This window comes from Peromyscus eremicus, chromosome 3 (assembly GCF_949786415.1).
Source record: "Peromyscus eremicus chromosome 3, PerEre_H2_v1, whole genome shotgun sequence".
NCBI lineage: Eukaryota > Metazoa > Chordata > Mammalia > Rodentia > Cricetidae > Peromyscus > Peromyscus eremicus.
The window spans coordinates 51,648,218-51,669,533 of NC_081418.1; the positions used below are offsets into that span (position 1 = coordinate 51,648,218).

General features: G+C 42.0%; 1 protein-coding gene across 1 annotated transcript in view; it reads left to right on the plus strand.

The window, feature by feature from the left end:
• Positions 1-15,183, plus strand: part of Agk (acylglycerol kinase) — an 86,368-nt gene extending 71,185 nt beyond the window's left edge. Inside the window, exons 12-16 of the mRNA XM_059257626.1 lie at positions 3,230-3,377; positions 3,795-3,892; positions 10,923-10,993; positions 12,866-12,950; positions 14,163-15,183. Of these exons, the coding sequence (XP_059113609.1) occupies positions 3,230-3,377; positions 3,795-3,892; positions 10,923-10,993; positions 12,866-12,950; positions 14,163-14,300 (540 nt within the window). The 3' untranslated portion in view covers positions 14,301-15,183. The remainder of the gene's footprint in view (positions 1-3,229; positions 3,378-3,794; positions 3,893-10,922; positions 10,994-12,865; positions 12,951-14,162) is intronic.
• The last annotated feature ends 6,133 nt before the right edge of the window (positions 15,184-21,316 follow it).

Consider the following 21,316-nt stretch of genomic DNA (forward strand, 5'->3'; position numbering starts at 1 on the left):
TCATTCACCCACTCTTGCCAGACAAACCTTAAACAGAGTGAGCAGAAAGTCTAGATCATTAATATGTGTATCTATATTAGTACCTGACAATGAACTCAAGATTTGTCATGGATTATAGATAAATTAATTATATGGGAGTGTATATATTATCAGTAGGTTTTAAACTGTGTTGATTAAATAAGTGTAGTACTTATTATATTGGACAGTACTACCGATATAGAATACGTCCCTCATCACAAAGTTCTGCTGGGCAGTGCTATATATGTAATACATTAAAAAATAACAAAGTCTGAGGTTATGTGCTAGGTTTGACTATCAATGAGAGAGTAAGGGGACATAGAAAAAAGGCTCAACAATTTCATATTAATGAAAAAGCAAATAGGAAAGTCACCCAATAGATACTGTGTTCATCTTTGATGCAGACTATAATTTGGTTGGCTAATCTGAAAATTGGTGTGAGAAACTAGGTTCCAGTGTTAATATTTAGAGTTATCTGGTATTCATATATATATATATATATATATATATATATATATATATATATAACATACACATACATACATACGCACACACACACATTGAAAAATGTAGCTCTCTTAACCTTCTAAGCAATTCCACTTGGGATAAAAAAATTAAATGGAAAAAAACTAAAGTCAGTAAAACACTTGCAGTAAACACACATAGTTTAAAGAAAATCAAATAGAAAAGGCAAGGCCTTTCTATTCCCAAGGCAAACTGATTAGTAAAAAGTATTATTATTAAGGAGAATAGTTTCCCTGGTGAAGTAGTAACACCTAGGAAGAAATAGTAGCCATATGTTTAAATGGTGGCATTCTAGATCCTATAAACACTCTCCCCTCAGTATTCATCAAGTGCTTATTGCTATGTGATTGGCATACAAAGCACAAACTGCACAGGTTTTCTGTCCTCAGGAAGTAATCATGTGCCAGAGAGGAGTGCAGTGGATCAGCGGCCTGACAGATGGCAGGAGAGAAATGTAGATGGGCAAGACAGGAACAGGAGGGCCTCCTAAACTTGCCTGAGGGTCAGGAAGCCTTCTTGAGGGAGGTGGCATTCATGCTAAATTGGAACTATATAGAACTAGATAAACGCCCTTTGGGATAGAGAAATGGGCTGTGTGAAGTCACTGTGATAAAACATGTCATTAATTCAGGCTGGTGTAGTTCACTGTCTACAAATGGAGCTGGAAGGATAGGGCTGACTTAGACAGGTATTGTACACAGATCTGCATTGTGGAAAATTGTTTGACCTCAACATGAGCAAGGAGTTGGGCATGAGTAGCTATAGACAAAGCCAGCAGATACAAGCTTGACCAAGTCAACCGGCCATAGGGAAAGAGTAGGTGCTGTGGTACAGACTAAGGTTGCTAAGAAGTTGGAAGAATATTAGATTGCCAGATTTCTAGTCTGAGGGGCTAGAGTTTTATAACTCAGTTTCTTATTAATGTTGATGATATTAGGGTAAGACAGTTTATGGAGGAAGATGAAACTTTAGTTTGGTATGTGGTGAGTGTAGAATATCTGTGGTACACAAGAGTATAGATACAGTTGTGATGTGTCTGGAACTCAGAGAGAGGTTCTAGGATAAAGAAATCTGTTTCCATGCTGTAAGAATGTGACTGCCATTGAAAGTATGGCTTTGATAAAGGTGCCATTAAGAACAGATGGACAGGAATAGCACAATGGACTGAAAATGTTTAGAAAACTAAGGGAAAAAGTGTACTAAGAGAAAAGCCAAGAGACTAGCACAGCAGCCAATCGAAGAGGGATTTCAAGAGAGAGAGACAGAGAAGTAAAAGTTTTAGGAAGCAACAACAGGAGTCTAAATCAGAACAGGGGACTGTCCTCTGAACTTGGTAGCTGCCAAAGGTTTGTCAAGCTCCAAAGTAATGGGGTTAGATTATAGCAAAGAAAGCTAAGAAATAAATGGGAGGTAAAGAAATGGAGACAGTCAGCGGTCATGGCGCACACCTTTGATCTCAGCACTTGGGAGGCAGAGGAGGGCAGATCTCTGAGTTCAAGGCCAGCCTGGTCTACAGAGTGAGTTCCAGGACAGCCAGGGCTACACAGAGAAACCCTATCTTGAAAAACAAAACAAAACAAAGAGAGACAGACAGAGGAAGGAAAATGCAGATAGCAAAGGTAGATTGTTTCTTCAAGAAACTTGACTTTGAAGAAGAGGAGACAAGAAACAGGAGGGCAGTAGAGCACTGGTTTTTAGATGAACAAATGTCTGTGTCTTTATATATCCCAAAGCAGAAGGGGAGAATGGGGAGTGAAAAGAAAGGAGACAGAAGAGATGACTGAGTTGGTTAAACCCATACACACACGGAACCCAGGGGAAGGGCTTCTCTTTACACTGAGACGGAAATAGTGGTTCGATCCGGAAGACGTGACATTGGAGGGATTTGGGACTTTTTCCCTGATGGGCCTGACATGCTTTGACACAATTGGTCTTCTGAAAAGGAAGCAGGTGATGGATGGTAAAGGTGGCCAGAATATTTAAATATAAAAGTCAAGAGAATTTATACTGTCGCATAGTCCCAGAGCCTGAGAGTTGGTGATGTCACTCTAACTACACAGTTCTGTCAATACTCAGCAGGAGGATGTTTCCCCCCACTAGATAAATGTTAAGCCGTGATTTAAGGCTCCCTCCCTCCCTCCCCACTGACACTAATAATAATAATAATAGATAAAAATGTATAAAAATAACTAGTGTGAGAATGATAAGCTTTGAGGCAGTGATGAGGCATTAGGCTGCATTTGAATTGAGTCTTAGCCAAAGCATTCTGTCCTCCACATGGAGTATGATACCAGCAGTGAAGTAGGCGTTTGATGCAACTGATTTCATTAGGTTTTTGTGTGCCATTGATAAACCAAAGGTAAATTTATTACGGGATCTCTCTGCTCATTCATATTGATTTCTATTGTTGGGACAAGTAAGTGTGAGCAGTAGTAGTCAGTTCAATTTGGCTTTCTCTGTTGTATGTTAGGGGAAGTAATACAGACCATAGGTCACTGTGTTCATGACTTTTAAGGCAAGGTTTTAAGAAGAAAAGGAAGCTTGAAGTCTTCATAGTCCAAAGTAGAGAGAACTCTACCCATTGAAGAGACAATTAGCTTGTTAGAATTCTGACCTTTGCAAAGCAAAGCCCTCAGAGTTAGGAATCAAATGTAGATGATGAAACTGTTTTCTTCTTCACTAACAGGAGTGGCCTCAGACTCATCAGGCCTCCATCTCTTACACGGGACCTAGAGAGAGACCTCCCAGTGAGCCTGAAGAGACCCCTCCCCGACCTTCTCTGTACCGGAGAATATTACGCAGGCTTGCCTCATTCTGGGCACAGCCACAGGATGGTGAGCAACATGGTGACTGTGTGTTACAAGCCCTGCTCAGCTTAAAGGTGCCTTGAAGCAGACGCCCAGAATCAGTTCTAGATACTTCACTGGAGCAGGAGCCATTGCAGCCATTCCAGTTGAATTCAGACTGCTGGCTGTTGCCAGGGCAGGCTTCAGTGTCTTGTGAACGGTGATTGCTGTGCAGTTCTTGTCACTAACCTCCGTGCTGTTGTGCCTGCCTTCAGTGAGCATGCTTTAGGCATAGGGAACCATTGTTTATCCCTGTGTATAAGAAAGGTAAAGTACAGAATTGGACAAATGGCTGAGGAAGCCAAGCACAGCTGTCAGCAGCTCAGCAATCTGGTGTGTGTGTGTGTGTGTGTGTGTGTGTAATGTCAATAGAAACACTGACCCATGTCTGATGGATTCCCACAGCCTTCTCCCGAGAGGTGATCCCAGAGGTCTGGAAAGATATGCAGCTGTCCACCATTGAGCTGTCCATCACAACCCGAAACAGCCAACTTGACCTGATGGTAAGTGCACTCATTAAAAAAAAAGAATTTGGTGTCTGGGGAAAATGACAGGTGATTTTCTTGCACAAATTCAGTATTTTTATGTTTTGCTTTGTGGGCATAAAGATGAAAGGATCAAGTAAAGGAGGCTATAGTGTGCCTTTGAGAAACAATAGCATTGAGAAGTGGTAGGTGAGTGTATTGGGGCACAGGAGCCCGAGGATTTCTGAACAAATATTTTGCTCATGTTTGGGTGACCTTTAGGGGACTCAGGACAGAAGCTTTAAAAGGGAAAAGCTTGAAAAAAGTTGAACTTTCATTTGAATAAACATGCATTATTTTTGTGACTATATTAAATACATAGACTCAGATTCTCCAGGAGAAACACACAGATCTATAGCTATACACATATGGGGGTTTTATTTGGTTTTGGTGAGACAGGGTCTTGCTATGTAGTATAGGGTAGCCTCAAATTGAGATCTTCCTGCATCAGCCTCCTAAATGGTGGAATTTCAGGCCAATGTGCCATGTGTAGGCTGTCATACATGATTTTTGGATACAATCTGTAGACAGTGCACTGTCCAGAGCAGTAGCTATTAGCCTTATGTGTCTATTTAAAGTTCAGAGGATTAAAATAAAGTTTAAAATGCAGTTCCTTAGCCATGGGAGCCATATTTCATGTGCTCTATAGCCATATGTAGCTTATGGCTACCATACTAAATGTACAGACATGAAGATTTCGATTAACGTAGAAAATTCTGTTGGCTAGTGCTGTAGACAGTGCAGTAAAACAAGAAAACACAAGCGGTGAATGAAATCTAGCGAGCTGGACTGTCAGCTGATCGTATGTTGCCTAGAAGCAAAGAATTGATTTTCTAATTTTAAATGATGGAAATTCAAAAGAATGATATTTCATGGTACATAAGACACATTTAAGTCACATTTCAGAATCCAAAATAAAGCAGTATTATAACACAGATGTGTGCCTTTATATGTATTTCTCATACTAAACCTTGCAGTGTAGCAGAGAGGGCGGAGTAGTTGTGACAGAGACTAGGTAGCCCCAAAGCCTTAGATGTTTGCTATTTAGCCATTTCTGGAAAAACCATACTGACGCTAGAATGGAGAAAACTTTAGTTGTTTATGTTAATTAACAACAGTGCCAGTATAAGTCGTTCTCAATTGTGGGATAATTACTATAATATATTCAGCTTTTATGAAAATCAGAGTAGTTTACTGACTGTTAACCTGGCCAATCAGAAAACTGGCAGATGGAGCTGCAGTGTAGTGGGAAGGTTAATCCCAACGTTTATGTTTGGAGTATTGCTTCGTTTTCTGCTTACACAAGGTATTTGTATCTCTTGTAAAATACTTGCAAACACAGCCCCCTTTTCCTTCTGAAATAATTCTAGTTGAATTAAAGTACTAAATTCAAAATAATACTACTTAAGTATTGAGTAAAATTTAAATGATTATCAGTATAAACTTGGAAAGCACAAAAGTTTTTCTAAGCATGACGCCTAAAGCAAATTTTATATTGTTGCATTCATCTACTTATTTAAAAAGTTAAACTTCGGAATGACAATTAGGGAAATTATTGGAATGTGACAGACCAGCATTTATTAGCTTTCCTTATCACAAACTCATCAAATAAATCAATAAGAAGCAAACAGAGACAGTGGCCCACGGGCTAAAAATAGAAAATGTGCCAGGCAGCGGTGGCGCACGCCTTTAATCCCAGCACTTGGGAGGCAGAGCCAGGTGGATCTCTGTGAGTGTGAGGCCAGCCTGGTCTACAGAGTGAGATCCAGGATAGCCAAGGCTATACAGAGAAACCCTGTCTCGAAAAAACCAAAAGAAAAAGAAAATGCACAAAGGGAAATATTTGAGGGAAAATAACTCATATTTGCTGAGTTTATTATGTGGGAGTCATTGTCCTAAGAATCTTACATAAATTAGTTATATTACCCTCAGATTAACTACATTTTATACTAAGGTTAAAGAAAAAGTGTTCAATGTCAAAGAAACACCAGCTAACTGAAATAGTAACTTCTGGATCACCATGTGTTACACAGCACAGTAGCACTCGAGTGATGTGCATGGGAACAGAGCGCTCTCTTATCCTTAATGAGACTATAAGCTGTAACACTCTTATTTTTGGTAGTGTATATAAAGTGTCTAGAACCCATGCATACCTCCTTGTCCTGGCAAGCATAGTTGTTTAACTTGTGGGCGTGAACAGTTAAATTCTTAGTGCACATAGTCCTCCCTTATTTACACAGAATTCAGAAAACACCATGAATCAATGAGGTTGGAAAGTCCTTTGTTCGGAGGGATTTTTGAAGAGAAGATAAAATTCCTATTACACATTTTCTTTGTTCTTAGCCTTTGGCAACAGTGTATTCCCAGTATTTTGCTTGTGTTCTTTTGCCATTGTTCTTTTCTCTGATGACTGAATCTCTATGAATGCATTGAGCTCAGTGGGCATGTGATTGCAGCTCTAGATGAGCCCCATTCAGAGTGCTAAAGGCTTTTATCTCTGCTAATTACAAAGGTATGTGACACTGTACTTCTTATCACTACTGGAGCACATTTTTTTTTCCTTTCTTTTTTCCTCACCACTGCAAAGCAAATAGAATAAAATATTCAGACATTGTAGCTGTCATGTAATAGCTTGAAATTTTTATTTATCATTAAAATAATACTTCCATAGTACGAAGCTTTAGGAGTGTAGAATATCAGAAATTTAATGTCTCTTAAATAAGCATTTTTATTCTTTAACAGCAACACATATTAAATAGATTGATTAAATGAATATTATGCTTTTACTTACAATAATATATAAGCTTTGTATTTACTAATATGGCAAAATGTTCACCATATATGGCTGAGTGAAGAACCAACTTAAAATGATTTTCATGAGGTGGTTGGTTCCATTTTTATTCAAAAAAGAAAAACTGCCACCTATAATTGAGCTTTGTGAATGATGAAGGTAAGGCTCCAGTTGTATTTATTCATTTCATTAGCCAGTTGTTGGGGCCGCCCGTCTTTTCTCCTAGAGCTGGACAGGTGGTTGTGAGCCACTGTAGTGGAATATTTTAAGGTGTGTTACTTTTGTTTATGGTACATTTGTTTAACTCTGTGAAGCTGTGATACTTTGCCTGTCTAAAACACCTGATGGTCTAACAAAGAACTGGCCAATAGCAAGGCAAGAGAGAGGATAGGTGGGGTTGGCAGGCAGAGAGAATATATAGAGGAGAGATCTGGGAGAAGAGATAAATCTAGCAGCCAGAGAAGGAGGAGAACTCCAGGAGCCAGCCACCCAGCTACACAGCAAGCCATGGAGTAAAGGTAAGATTTACAGAAATAAGAGAACAGGAAAAGCCCAGAGGCAAAAGGTAGACAGAATAATTTAAAGTTAAGGAAAGCTAGCTAGAAACCAACCCAAGCTAAGGCTGGGCATTTATAAGTAAGAATAAGCCTCCATGTGTGATTTATTTGGGAGCTGGGTGGTGGGCCCCCCGAAACAAAAGATAAAATACCAACAACAACAAGCCACCCAAAGAGGGTGCTGGGAACCGAACTCAGCTCCTCTGGAAGAGCAGCAAGTGCTCCTATCTCCTGAGCCATCTCTTCAGCCCCATGATTTCTATAAATACTTTAGAATGTTTATTAGGTTCCTCATAAAAGTTTTATAAGGTTGCATTGTACATGTAGATCAATTTGAGGAGAAATGGCATTTCTATAGTATTGACCCTTCTGGCATATCAGTGTGATGTATCTGTTCATTTACTGAGGTCTTCAGTATCTCTCAATGAAATTTTATGGTTTTCTCTATAGTATTTGCCTATTGCTGGTTATCTTACTTTTGATACTAATCAATATATCTCTTAAAACTTCATTCTCTAACTGACTAAAAAGACAGACATTAAATTGATGTGTGTGTGTGTGTGTGTGTGTGTGTGTGTGTATGCTGAATCAGCATCCTAATTAAATTCTTATTAATTATGTTCGCCTATGGGTTCTTTTAGACCTGCTATAGATTTTGCTCTATCGACAGCAAACAGTGACAGCTCTGTCTCTTCCTTTATCGTTACAATCCTCTGCCTTTCCTCACCACCCTGTGAGGACTTCAGTGGTGCTGGACAGAGTGTTGCTTACGGGAGCCTTTGCTTTGTGCTTGAATGTGATGTAATTTTTTTGATACTTTTTATTAGATAAGGAAGTTCCTAATAAAGAAAACTTGCTAGGTTTGCTAAGAGTTTTATTAACTTTAAATTTCTTAGACATTAAATTCTATCAAGTATCTTTTCATCATCCCTTAAAACAATAAGCTTCTCACCGAATCTGCCAATATGAGTTGAGTTTTGAATGGATATGAGACTATTGGCCAAGGTACAGAGCAAGCAATAGGTTTACCTTTGTACATTAAACACTGATCAAAATCTGTGAAGTAACTGTTGGCAGACACTGGCAAGAAGCAAACAGCATAGGGCAGGGGTTCCAGAGAGAGGGCACTCAGGTGAGGTGTGCCTTAAGTCTGCCCCAGCCTCCTGCTTGACAGAGGCCGCTGCATGGAGGCAGGGCTTACCAGGGGTCCACAGTCTCCTCAGGGAAGGCATCTTTGAGAATTCAGGAGATCAGGGCAAAGTAAAAGAAAGCTGCCTTGAGGGGTGAGACAGGGATCCACAGATCTCTGTAGCCTTCGTCTGTATTTTCACGGATATATGTATATGAGAAGCCACCTGAGTTGAAGAAATAACTCCTCACAAGAAACAGGCTCAGTCATGAGAGATTCAGTCACATAATAGGACCAAGAAGTGTGTTCCCACCGGGTGAAGGTGAAAATTGTCAGAGCTGGGGTGTTGATTCTTAAAAAGGCATTTCCTTGGTAATGGGACAAAATTAGTCTGATCCAGGCTGACATTTCCTCTAGCAAAATCTGGAGACCAACTTGCAGTCACCATTTCCAGGTAACCTAACTGTGCCTCTAACAAAGCTGAAGGGCGGCTGTCAGCAGAGGATGACCACAAGCACACCTGGCCAGCTGCCTTCAAGCTAGGGTGTTGTTACATTTTGAACAGATGCAATCACACAGAATTCAAGTTTTGTGGATTCTATTGGAATGCAAACACTAATATATTAAGTACTGCATGGCTGCTTTTACGTGGTACACAGCAGAATCTGGTGGCAGTCATAGAGACTTCTGATACCTCTCGCTGGCCCTTAACAGAAAACACATGTTGGTGTCCATTCTAGCTGGAACAGGCTGTGCTGCCCTGCTGCAAGTTTAGATATGCCTGTTTTCTTTCCCTTTATCCCCTGTGCTGTTAATTAGACCTGGTGGCTAGATCGTTTCTCTCGTCCTCCCTGCCAGCTCCCAATGCCATGTCCCATCATTGGCCCGTATCACTGTCCTGGCATCTGCTGAACCTTTGCTGCTCCTGATCATTTCTCTGTAATGTTCTTTACTGGCTCACTGCCTGCCTCTGCAGTTAGACCCCTGTCTCAATTCTTAGCACCAGCAGACAGAGTGACCCTGTTACCAAAAGCCATAACATTACCCTCCTTGGAACCCTCCAGCGGCTCTCCATTTCACTCAACCTAAAAGACACATTCCTTAAAGTAGTCTACAGAGCCCTACCCAACAAGATGCTCCCTTCTCCTCTATCTTCATCTGCCACTCAGTCTGCTCAGACATGTGGATTTCTTTGCTGTTCTCTGTACATTTCATTTCAGGCCCCCACCTGAAAGCCTCTGCTTAGGTACTTCCCTTTGTATGGATGGCTTGTTCCTAGAATAGTGGTTTTCAAAGTATGGTCTTTAGATTGGCAGCATAGATTACCTGGATATTGTTTGAAATAAAAATTCTTGAGCTTTACAGCAGGCCCCTGAGCTAGATACTCTGAGAATGATAGCAGAGTCTGAGTCTCTTTTTAAAATTAACTTTTAGCCACAGATGCAAACAGGATCCTGATGTTAACCAACCCTCCTGGGATACCCGTGATTTGAAACCTGCTGCTCTAGATGAATACATGTCTTCTTGTTCACCTCCTGGGCTTCTTATCAGAGTCACCTTCTCGCCTGTCCTCTCTTTAAAACATTACTCACTGGGGCTGGAGAGATGGCTCCATAGTAGAAGAACACTTTCTACTTTTCCAGAAGACCCAGGTCTTCAGAGGACTCAGGCTCAATTCCCAGCACCCACACAGTGGCTCACCATCATTTAATTCCAGTTCCAGGGGATCTGACACCCTCTTCTGACCTCCATGGACATCCTGAACGCTTATAGTGTATGGGCATACATACAAGCAGGCAAAACACATGTAAAATAAAAATAACAAATATTTAAAAAAGTTACTGCCACCAATATCACCTGAGGCTTGTTTATTTATGATATTTTGTAATATATTCTGATGTACTTCTAATATACCTCTTTTCTACTGTATTCAGAAATACACTGTTTTATTCTATCTAATCCTTGCACTCCCAACAGTAAAAATGTAAGTTCTTTGTGGGCAAAGCTCCTTGTGGGTTTTGTTCAATGATGTAACCCAAACGTTCTGCGGGATTAAAGAAATTTGGCTGGCACTCGGTAGGTAGTTGAATGAAATGTGAACTCTGAGCAGTCATCATGTCAGAACATGGGTTTGTAATTCCTGGTTGAGAGATGTGCTTCGTGATACGTTTGAACCTCTAGCAGGGGCTCTCAGAGGCTTGTGTGTGTTCTCCTGGGCCTACGTGTTCGAACTCCTCCAAGAAGCCTACACGAAGGCTAGGTGTGTGGTGCTAATGACTAGTAGCAAACTGAGGAGGGCACGGAAATCATGACTCTTTCCACAGCACTTCCTTGTAGATCAGTCTTTCAGCGTCTTTATGGATAGAACCACGTTTTACAACTCTTACTGGGGAATAAATAGGTTGCTGTTTTCTACTCTGATTGCCTATCACGTTTGCATTTAGAGCGTTTTAAAGAACACGGGCACCTGTGGGTGACAGCTGCATTAGCCCAGTTTTCAAGTCTTAACATTCACATTCTTAATCTTTGCAGAGCAAAGAAGACTTTATGAACATTTTCATTGAGCCTGACACTGTCAGCAAAGGGGATTTCATAACCATAGGGTAAGTGCCTGGCCTTTGGGGAATGGAGCTTCATGAGATAACTTGTGTCGTCAAACCTTTCTGTTCAGAGTGGGCTGTCTACTTAAGATGGAGACCTGGTAAAAGCCTCGTCTGTCTGTTTGGGAATTCTTTTTTATAATAGAGCTGGCATGTCTGGTGCCTGTGTACTTTTGCCTCTGCTCATTTTGGGAAAAGCACAATGTAACAGTCTGCCTTTCAATTGAAATTAAAGAATTCAGTGTTTCAGGCATAGTCCAGGACTCTAGTTTCAGGCCAAGAGCTTGATTGGCTCCTCACTGGTCTTGGGACTCTAAGGTCATCGACTTGTCTGAATCCTTTCCCATCTGTAAAACGAAAGGATATTATGTCCACCGTCTCTTGTTAGTCTCAAGGAGGCTTTTGACATTGAGCTTCACTTCCCAGTATCTTTTACTGTGCATGCCATTCATCTCGCCTTCCTGTTCCCAGAACATCAAGGACAAACTTGAAAGGACACTGCATACCTGGACATTTCCCAGGCTTCCCCTTTTCTAATCCAGTAGACTCTTCAGAGTCCTGCCTGATTTGTTAAGTCTTGCCTCAGCTGGAACATCATTGGCTGAGAATTCTGTAAACCCTCCAGACGTCTTCCAAGTATCTAAGGAGCTGTGTGTTCCCATGCCAACAGGAATCTGCTCAGCTGCCTTTGCATTGTCCTGGTGCTCCCTCTCGTGCCCATTTAGGGATTGGACATTGCTGCTCTTGCAGCTGTGTCTCCATGGCTGCGTCATTATCTATTCCAGCGTAGGCAGCGGAGTGGCTTTCATTAGTCTGTGTTGTTCTCGTCTTTGATACAAATTCTTCAGACGCTGAATGGCTCCTTGTAGCCTTTGATTATTCTCGCTGTATAGTAAAGGGAAGAAGGAAAAAGGCCGTCCCTTCTACAGTGTGCACAAATCACACAGTATCTTAAGTGATTCTGGCTAGTGGTGGCAGCCATATTCAAACCTCCTTTATAAAACTGACACCCAAACGAAAAACCCCACCGTATCTCTTAAGTTAGATGGCATTATATTCACATTCTTATCAGCAAGTTTCCTTTTGGTCCTTAAGGGAAGTGAATTTGTGTAATTCATGTGTCCACTGAATATCTTAATGGAACATGGTGAAGCTGCTTTTAAAACTCTGATGACAATTCCATACACAAAAGAATTGCTGTTTCCAAATAACAATAGATAATAGACTTTTTTTTTTTTTTTTTTTTTTTTGAGACAGGGTCTCTTACAGCCCAAGCTTGCCTTTAACTCTCCAAATAGCTCAAGCTGGCCTTAAACTCCTGTTTCTATTCTTTCCTATTTATCCTAACTAGCCAAATGGGGTACATATGCATTGAGGTCAAATATGTTAGTGCCTGATTGCTTTACTCCAAGGCCATTTAGTAAAGGTAAATGTGCTAAGTAGGCCATTACACATGGAGATTTATCAGAAAAACGTCTAAGACTGTTTATAGAGATTAAAGAAATATCTACCCTAAACTAGAATAACACGACTTTGTCCTTAATAAAGGATCACAGAAGTTTGATGCATTTCTCAAAGGATTTAATGACATTCTAATTTTTAAATTTGAGATTAACAATTTAAGAACTAGATAGATGCAGAACCATTTAAAACTAAAGGACAACTGAGAGAAACATAGCGTCAGCTTTATGCAGTTCTCTACCGCAAGAGAATCAGTCTGCTCGCTCCAGAACATATCACAACACTAGACAAGAGTCATAGGGAAAATTTGTCGTGTCCTAGTCTCTCTCACTTGCCCTCACGGGGAGACGGGCTTTTCTGCAGTCTAGTGCAGTTGCCATCAAAGGTCTGACTTTGCTTTTCCTACGCTAACAGAAGTAAGAAGGTGAGAGACCCTGGCCTGCGCGCAGCTGGTACCGAGTGTCTTCAGGCCAGTCACTGCACTCTGCTCCTTCCTGAGGTAAGCTGGGCCGGCCGCTGTTTGGGCTTGGTCTGTCTGTCCCTCCATTTTCTCCTTCCTCCTTCCACACTGACTGCCATTTAGGCGCCTTCTGTTTGGCAAACTCATTATCAGGTCTGAGGTAAAGAAGAGAGGCAGAAGCTTCTAAATTACTGATTGGGAGCAGGCCTCTGAGAACTTCGAGTCTCTAAGCCAAGCTTTTCCCTCAAAGTGACCCTCGGGTCCCCTGACTTTTGCTTCTTCATGCCAATAATGCAAAAGATGTTTACAACAGTATTATCTGAGCAGTTTTCTAGCTGGTAAACAGTGGATTTTCTTTTTTTCCTTAAAGTTTGCTGTTGTGTGCTACACTTAGAATAACAACCTTTCGAAGTAGGAATAAAAAGTGAAGACACATGAATTGAAAGTACTTTGATTGCTACTGCTGCAGGAAAGATGTACTCCAGGTCTCTGAAGAGCAATGGCCATGCTGTTGCTGTATTGCATTGAAACTGCAGGCAGATAGGAGGTGTCCACATGTGCTGCCACCATGGTTTCATGGAGCAGATGCTGGATTAAATGAGTTATGGCAGGGCTCCAGAGTCTGTAATGATGCTAGTGTTGGCACATCCAAGTCTAAAGCCCAGCAAGGCTTGGGGAATAATGAAAATGAGTTGGTGGACACAACGTCCCTCACATGAGAATTAGCTGTCGTTTTTGCTTTTAGCTTAGAAGGATTATAGTCCCCGGCCCTAGGTTACACATTCATCAAATTTTTTCCCAATGGATATCCTTGCTTATTTATCATGTTAGTTCTTTGACAGTTTCATACATGTATAATATGGAAGGGCTCTTGCCTTTTGATAATTTTTTTTTTCTTTTTGAGACAGGGTTTCTCTGTATAGCTTTGAAGTTTAGCGCTGTAGACCAGGCTGTCCTTGAACTCAGAGTCCTGCCTGCCTCTGCCTCCCGAGTGCTGGGATTAAAGGTGTGCACCACCACCACCTGGTGCCTTTTGATAAATATTTTAAAATTTTAACCTCATTCAAGCTCCAAAATGTTTTTTGAGATACAAGTTTTAAAAAAGAAAAAAACATTTTCATGGACTGGAGAGAAAACTGAGATATTTCTGGGACCATTCAGCACTGGGAGATTTTGTTAGATCGGGCCCTCAGCAGAGATGCTTCCTTAAGTGGTTACAGAGGTGCATTCAGAACCCCCTCCTCTCTCCAGGGAACTGAGGGCTCCTTCAGCATTGACAGCGAGGAATATGAAGCCATGCCTGTGGAGGTGAAACTACTGCCCCGGAAACTGCACTTCTTCTGTGACCCAAGGAAGAGAGAGCAGATGCTGCAAAGTGCATCCCAGTGACCCGTCAGCAGCCTGGCGCTCGCAGGCTGCACTTCGAGCCACCAGTGGGACCACAAGGGAACGGGTGTGCTTCATCTGTCCCCAGAGTGTTGTTGTCACAGGAACCCAAGGGAATTTTCATGGCAAGTACTCCTGCCCCTCCTCCTGTAGTGCTTCCCCGTGTACAGACCCTGTCACCCAGCTGGCGATCAGCGTTGTTACCCATGCTTTCCTTGTGCTGGGGTAGTTGATCCCTCTGACATAGTGCCGTGCTCAGGCTGGGTCAAGGAAGTTCTTGCACTCAGTGAGTTGGAAAGGACTGGGATTTTCTGATTGCCCCACAGTGGAGTGGAATGTGTAGACTAAGCTACTGCTCCAGTTTTCTGACCGTCCTAGGGCATCCAGGGGAAGCAGCTGCCTTCTTCAGGTGCCTCTCCCTCTTTCCGGGCTCTCTCATGGGTGCTGTTCCTCCGAGATCTCCGCTTTGGCTGGTCTCCATCTGGAAAGCAGATGTGAGGTTGTTCCCTCTTCAGCCATGGCTATCATACTATGCTGTTGAAAGAGCAAACCAGTGCTTCTTCATTGTTAGTCTGCATGTGCACAACTGAGGCGCACGGTGAAACTAACTGACCTGGGACCCACCCCAACACCGTGTAACTCAATCTGGCTGGAATCTCCATTTAAAAGCCTGCTTCCCAGGTCAACCAACCAGACCTGGAGGAAGTATTTTAAAACTACTTCATAAACTCGGACTTTCCCAAATGTATATGTATTTTTTAAAAATCACGTATTCATGTTGACATCTGTCGTTTTTCATGGGAAGTTACACACTTGTCAGTGTGCTTTCTGGTATTGTGTGAATGCTGTTGTTTACAAATAAAAAGTGCCGCATCATTCTTTTAAACATACCCAGTGTAATTTAAATGCATCCCTCATTTATTTATATAAATAAACCAGTAAAGTAACTCTTCACTATTTGAAATATTTAAATTTTTTTTTCTCCCTTGGGCACATCTCTAAACCACTGTGTCAGCAAAGGGATTCTTATCATAGTTTATTTTTATGCTTGGCATTTTTTACCAATTGCTTTTCCTCAGCAAAAAATATAAGTCTAAATAACTTACAGGCTAACTCATTACAGAACAACTATTTTAACAATTATTGGCATATATTATTAGAGTTATTTGAAGCAGTAAGTAGGTGTTTGGTAGTCAAAAATTGTTATTAGAATGTTCTTGTTTGTAACTAGTTCATTTATCCAATATATAAATAATTCTGGTGAAACAAGGATATCCAGTATCAGTTATATTCCTTTTTCATTTTTTATTATTTATGAGCCCAGAAAGAAGATGGGAGTAAGAATTATAACATAATTTTTTAATTGCTTTGACATTAGTGGGGAAAAAGTATACTACTGCATTACAATAATGATCTCTTGACGAACAATCTGATTAGATCTTCCTCTAGTCTGTTGCAAGCTGAGAACTAAAAACATTTGATTTTATAGAAGGAGTTCCTATCAGGTCATTAGTACCATTTATTTGGTTTTTTTTTTTTACATTGTTTTAAAATTTTATTTTATGTGCATTGGTGTTTTGCCTACATATATATCTGTGTGAGGGTGTCAGATCTTGGAGTCACAGACAGTTTATGAGGTGCCATGTGGGTGCTGGGAATTGAACCTGGGTCCTAACCGCTGAGCCATCTCTCCAGCCCCAGTATCATTTACTTTTAATACTAGCATGGGCATTTCCTTTGCTCATGCCGAGAAGCCCCTGAACTCCAGAAGGCCTGCTCTGTATGAATTTGGTTTGAGCCCTTGTCATTGTGAAAGGGAAGGTGACACCTTTAGTAGCAGAAACTTCAGGAAGATAAAATTTAAATGTAAAGACAGTAATATACCCACCCACATGTCCCACTGAAGTAAAGTCAATGCATGAATGGAGTAAATAGACAGTACCTACAAAAAAGCCCATAACTGAAGACCACAAAACGTAAGGCTTGCCTGTTTAGTTCTGTATGCTTGTGGTGGTGATAAGCGTTCTGCATTAACAGCAGCAAACAGATGAGTCTGGAGATGAGGGTAAATCACTTACCCTGTGCCAGCTGTGGAGGGGAAGGGGCTGCTATGTTATATGGAAATAAAAGACTGTGCTTCTGTAAGAGCATGAAGGACCAGTATAGAATCTAGCATTCGTTCTTAAAACACTGTGTGTAGCCGCAGATTCTAACCATAACTGCCATGAGGTTTGGAAAGAATATTGGGCCCACTTTAAGAATTTTGCTCACATGCTGGGCAGTGGCGGCACATGACTTTAGTCCCAGCACAGCCAAGGCTGTTACACAGAGAAACCCTGTCTCGGGGAGGGGGAGGTTTTACTCCCTAGTTTCCTCTAAGGACTTGGGTTTCATTGTCTATTGCTTTGTTCTTTGGACATCCATAAAATGCCCACATTTAACAACAGGTATGCAGATGCTCAGCTCTGCAGAGCGGATCATGGTGGGGGCGGGGGGGTGTCACCTCCAGGCCTTTATACAAGCAACTGACACCTTTAGAACTTTAAAAACAATTATAAAAACATTAGTTCTTATAAACGGCACTATTAGATATGGCCATCCCACTTAGAAAATAGGACCCTAGCTTTGCAACCAGTGTTACAGTTCACTCTCCCAAACAAAAAACTGAAATAAAAGTTTTAGAGTATAAATAAACATGTGCATACGTATCACTATATAATGCCACATACAATTCTGATTAGAGAAGCGATTTTGTTTCGGAAATCTCTTGAGTTTAGAAGTTTCCTGTGGGGATCAAGGGCACACAGTCCTGGTTCTTTGACTTCAGTTTCCATCACCTGGAGAGTGTTTATCCAACCCCGGTCTCTCAAAGGCCTGGCTGCAGCTCCCCAGTGTCTGTCTGTCCTCATCCCTGTAGTAAGAGCTGCAGTCAGCCCTTGGGCTCTGCTCACAGGTTGAGCCGTCCTCGGTCCTCCTATCAAAAGCTACTTGGTAAAGGATCACAGCACACAGGCTCATGTTAAAATGGGAACTTTAATTGTAAAAATTGGGGCTTTTTTGTAAATATAGTTATTATCAACCTCTGCACATAACTTGGTTCAGATATATACAGATAGGCTATACACAGGTGTCACTTGTACCACAGAAAGAATCAATTCAAGAAACATTTACACTTAGCCTCAGGGTTAAGTCCAGCTTTCTTCAGGTCTGTAAATACACAACTGGAGACAGAGAGAGGATACAGCGCTCTGCAGTAGTACCCAGAGCAAAACTTACCAATTACCCTTCTGACTTTGTCATATGAGGTAAAGACTTGAAACAAAAATAGATTAGGGTCTCTTATTGCTATAACTCTTAGGCTGGGGTTATTACTCAAAATAGGTTTTTACATTTAAGGCAACAGGGACACTTATGTTTTAAAAAGAAAAGGAAAAAAACAACTAGGAAAACAGATTTTCTTGGTTACAACTATTTCATTTTCAGGAAAGGATTATATTCCAGACTTACACAAAAATTTAGCCAGCAAGTTTTGGACAAATCAAGAAAGTTGTTTTTGTTTACCTCCATCCCAAGTCCCAGAAGCCACTCATGCTGGCAGTTCAGGAGCCCAGAATCCCCCATTTCTGATGGCTTGATGTGGACACAGCAAACACCAAGTTCGTTTTCCTAACTTTTATATATCCTTGCTTAATTTACCCAGATACAATGTCGGTTAAATATATTTGCTCTGTATGGGCTTTTCACTTTGAAATTCCATCTATGCACAATTTATAAAACCCTATTCTACCCCCATAAGCCCCAGCATCATTTGGAAGCAAAGTAAACTCACCGTTAGACTAGGCAGGCACCTGTTACAAATGTAAAGAAACCTCTGCTGTAAACCTTTCAGAAGTGAAGTCAACATGGTTCTAAGAGCCGGGGCCATGTTGAAATTCTAGACTAAGTTCTAAAGAGACGAAAGCAGAGTTTTATTTCTCCCATCTTCGTTTCTCTATAGCACCAGGAAATTCCTACTCCTTTTCTAAATGTACAACATCACCCAACTTCCAGCCGCTACAGTGAATTAAAGTGCCAGGTAGAAAGCCACCTCCCATTCCCACCCTCTCCCTTGACCAAGAGGGAGCAGTCATGGAGAGATGGCATGTACCACCTCTGTCCTGGAGCTTCACCCAAGGTTGGTGCCCATCTCATCCTTCCCAGGCCAACCAGTGCTGCTGAAAAAATACACCAGAGTCTGTGCTCAGGTTTCAGTACACTGTCATGGACAGGGCACCTCCAAGCGCCTCAGCTGCTGTCAAACTATAAAGCTGCCCATTCCTTCTTAGATTCCATTTCAACACTTTAGTACTCAGTTCACCACTCAGTAACATCGGTATAAAAATAGACTTCCATTTCTCATAGGAAAAACATTACCTTAATTCACAGTATTTTCCCAACACTCAGTACTCCAGTAGCTCCTGGGAACAGAGGTATATTAGCAATAAAGTAGACTAGTCAAAACCCATGACTTGGGTATAAGGGAGCCCTCAGCTCCTTCCCTCCCCCTACTGAATCAGAAAAGGATTTTCATGAGAAGGGATGAGACTGGGCCTGCTGAGGTAAGCCCATGGGCCTTAGGATCCTCACCATGGGGTGGAACTATTAGCTATGGGGGGGAGAGGAGAGGGCTGGACAGCTCTCAGAATCACAGCCTACTAGTCTAGAGGTCTAACGGGAAGGCAGCAGCCCCTGGAGAGCCTGGTGGTCTTCCCACAGATGTTCTTGTTCGTTTTCAAACTCTTCTCACGGTAAGGCAAGTTCACCGTGAAACTCAGCATCACCCGATAGTTCTACTCAATCACATCCTGTATCCCTTCCTTACCACTGCAAGGACCATCACACTGGACCTGGAGAGGGCCCCTCAGTCCACTCTCCTCTTGTGCAGTTGAAGAGAAAGGCAGTTCCTGAGTTCCTGCATCTCTATGAGGATAGTGTTTGCCACCAGAAGGCTTATTGGCTGCCACCCTTTAAAGGTCTCCTGAAAGTCCCCGTGAAAGGCTGAGTTCGTTTTTACCTTTTCACTACACCGGTAGGCTTTCAGCGCCTCTAGACAGAGCAAGTGTATCCCCCTTACTCCCCCCCCCAAGGAAGACAGCAGTTAGCTATGATTTACTTTACCTTTATCTTCTAGCTCAAATACGTTAGATAATTATGTAAGTGAACTTTCCCATGAAGCACTTGGCATTACTGTATCTGAGTGTCACTCTTACCTTTCTCGTGGTTTTCCTGTGCTTCCCAGCAAGGGAAGGTACAGTTTTAAGTTCCTATCCTAACTTCTGTCACAGCAATGAAAACAGCTTCTCTCCCATAGCCTGGGTGGGAGGTGTGGGAGGCAAATGCCTCCTGTCACATTGTACTCCTTACTGGCGGGGCCATATGGGCCCCAGGTAGGACACTGACACTGGCCTGGATGCGTGCCCAACACAGGGAAGGCTTCATGTTTAAAGCCAAAGCTAATACCAAGCAATGACTTGCCCTTCCTTTGAAGACTGGTAGGAGATAAGCTCTGCTATTTTTTTTTTTTTTTTAACTCCTTCTGGAGAAAGAGTCCTAAGTATTACCTACCATCTGCTAACAAAACTGAAAACATCCACTTGAAGAGGCCTTTGTTATACTTAGTATCTTATACTTAATATGAATGTCCACAAATCCAAAACCCCAATTTCGGGCCCCCTGAGGATTGTTGTCATTTGGAGTTTCTTCTAACTTAAAAATGACTGAGTAGCCAGCAATGTAAGTCAGCAAGTGCTTCCGGGTTGGCACATGGTTCACAGCATGGTACAGATAGGGTTTAGTGCTCCCCAGAAGGGCTGGCAGGACCCACATCTGAGTTTTTAACCCTGTTCCCTAGAGGCCAGTGGTAATAAAACATGCCTGACTCTGCTGACGGTCAGACCTAGAAAGTTGTTGGGATGTGAACTAACTTCTTCCAAATAAAACCAGATGGTTTTTCAGAAAGTATTTCAAAAGAGTGACAAAAAGCCAATCCTAGCTCCTAGCTTCTGCCATCACTGTAGAGGGGTTCCTCTATAGTCTACAAACTACTTCCCTTTAGAGGGAACTTGCAGCATAGGAGGCAGGCTTGCATCTGCTCACTGCCACTGGGAGAGCAGTCTGGTATGGTTAGACTTCACAGGGACACAGGCAGGGCTTCGTTTCTAAAACATACCCCGAAGCTGATCAATGGAGGCCAAGGCTGCAGAGGTGCTAACATACGTGCTGTTCGGCCACACGGAGGCCTGCGCCAGGTTCGGGTCCCAGGAGGATGCTGGCAAAGTAGGAAAGGACTGAAGGAGATGTTGAACCAGAAGTTCTGCTCTGGGGTCAGCTAACCCCAAACCTAGGACCTAAGACATGACATCGTCTCTGGTTTGTATTCCCTCTGGGGCCACCCATACACTGGCCCTCTACATGGGTGGGTGGGGCACAAAGAGACCAGGAAAACAGCAGCTTAGTTAAAAAGGGCCCACAAGGCCCAACTTAACAAAAGCCAACCTTTCTCATCCTTGCTATCTTTACATCAGCACAGGAAACAATGTTGGCAAGCGGAAGGCCCTGGGGAGGTTCTCAGAAATGGGCTCTTCCTATCTCTGGCTATCTACCCCCAACTTCGAGCTCTTAGAGATCACTAGAAGAAGTGTTGTTTCATCAGCATCGGATAGACCCTGTTCAGTCAGCCCTGGGGCAAGAGGAGAAGACAGCCATAAGGAAGAAGCAGGGGAAACGCCAGCCACTGAGCACAGCTGTGTTTTTTGTAACATGTTACTGAAATGATGGCTAAACCCACATTGCAGAGGAGAAAAATCTATTAGCTAAACAGTTTATGTCAATGCCTAAACTAACTTATATATTTACAGAAAAGATGTTACCCTGACTCATCAGTGTGTATTTGCATCTGCACGTGCAAATCCCTTCACTCTTGAATTTTTTATCAGGGAACTACAGTGAAAATACTTGAGTTAAGCGGTGAGCCTCTAGAA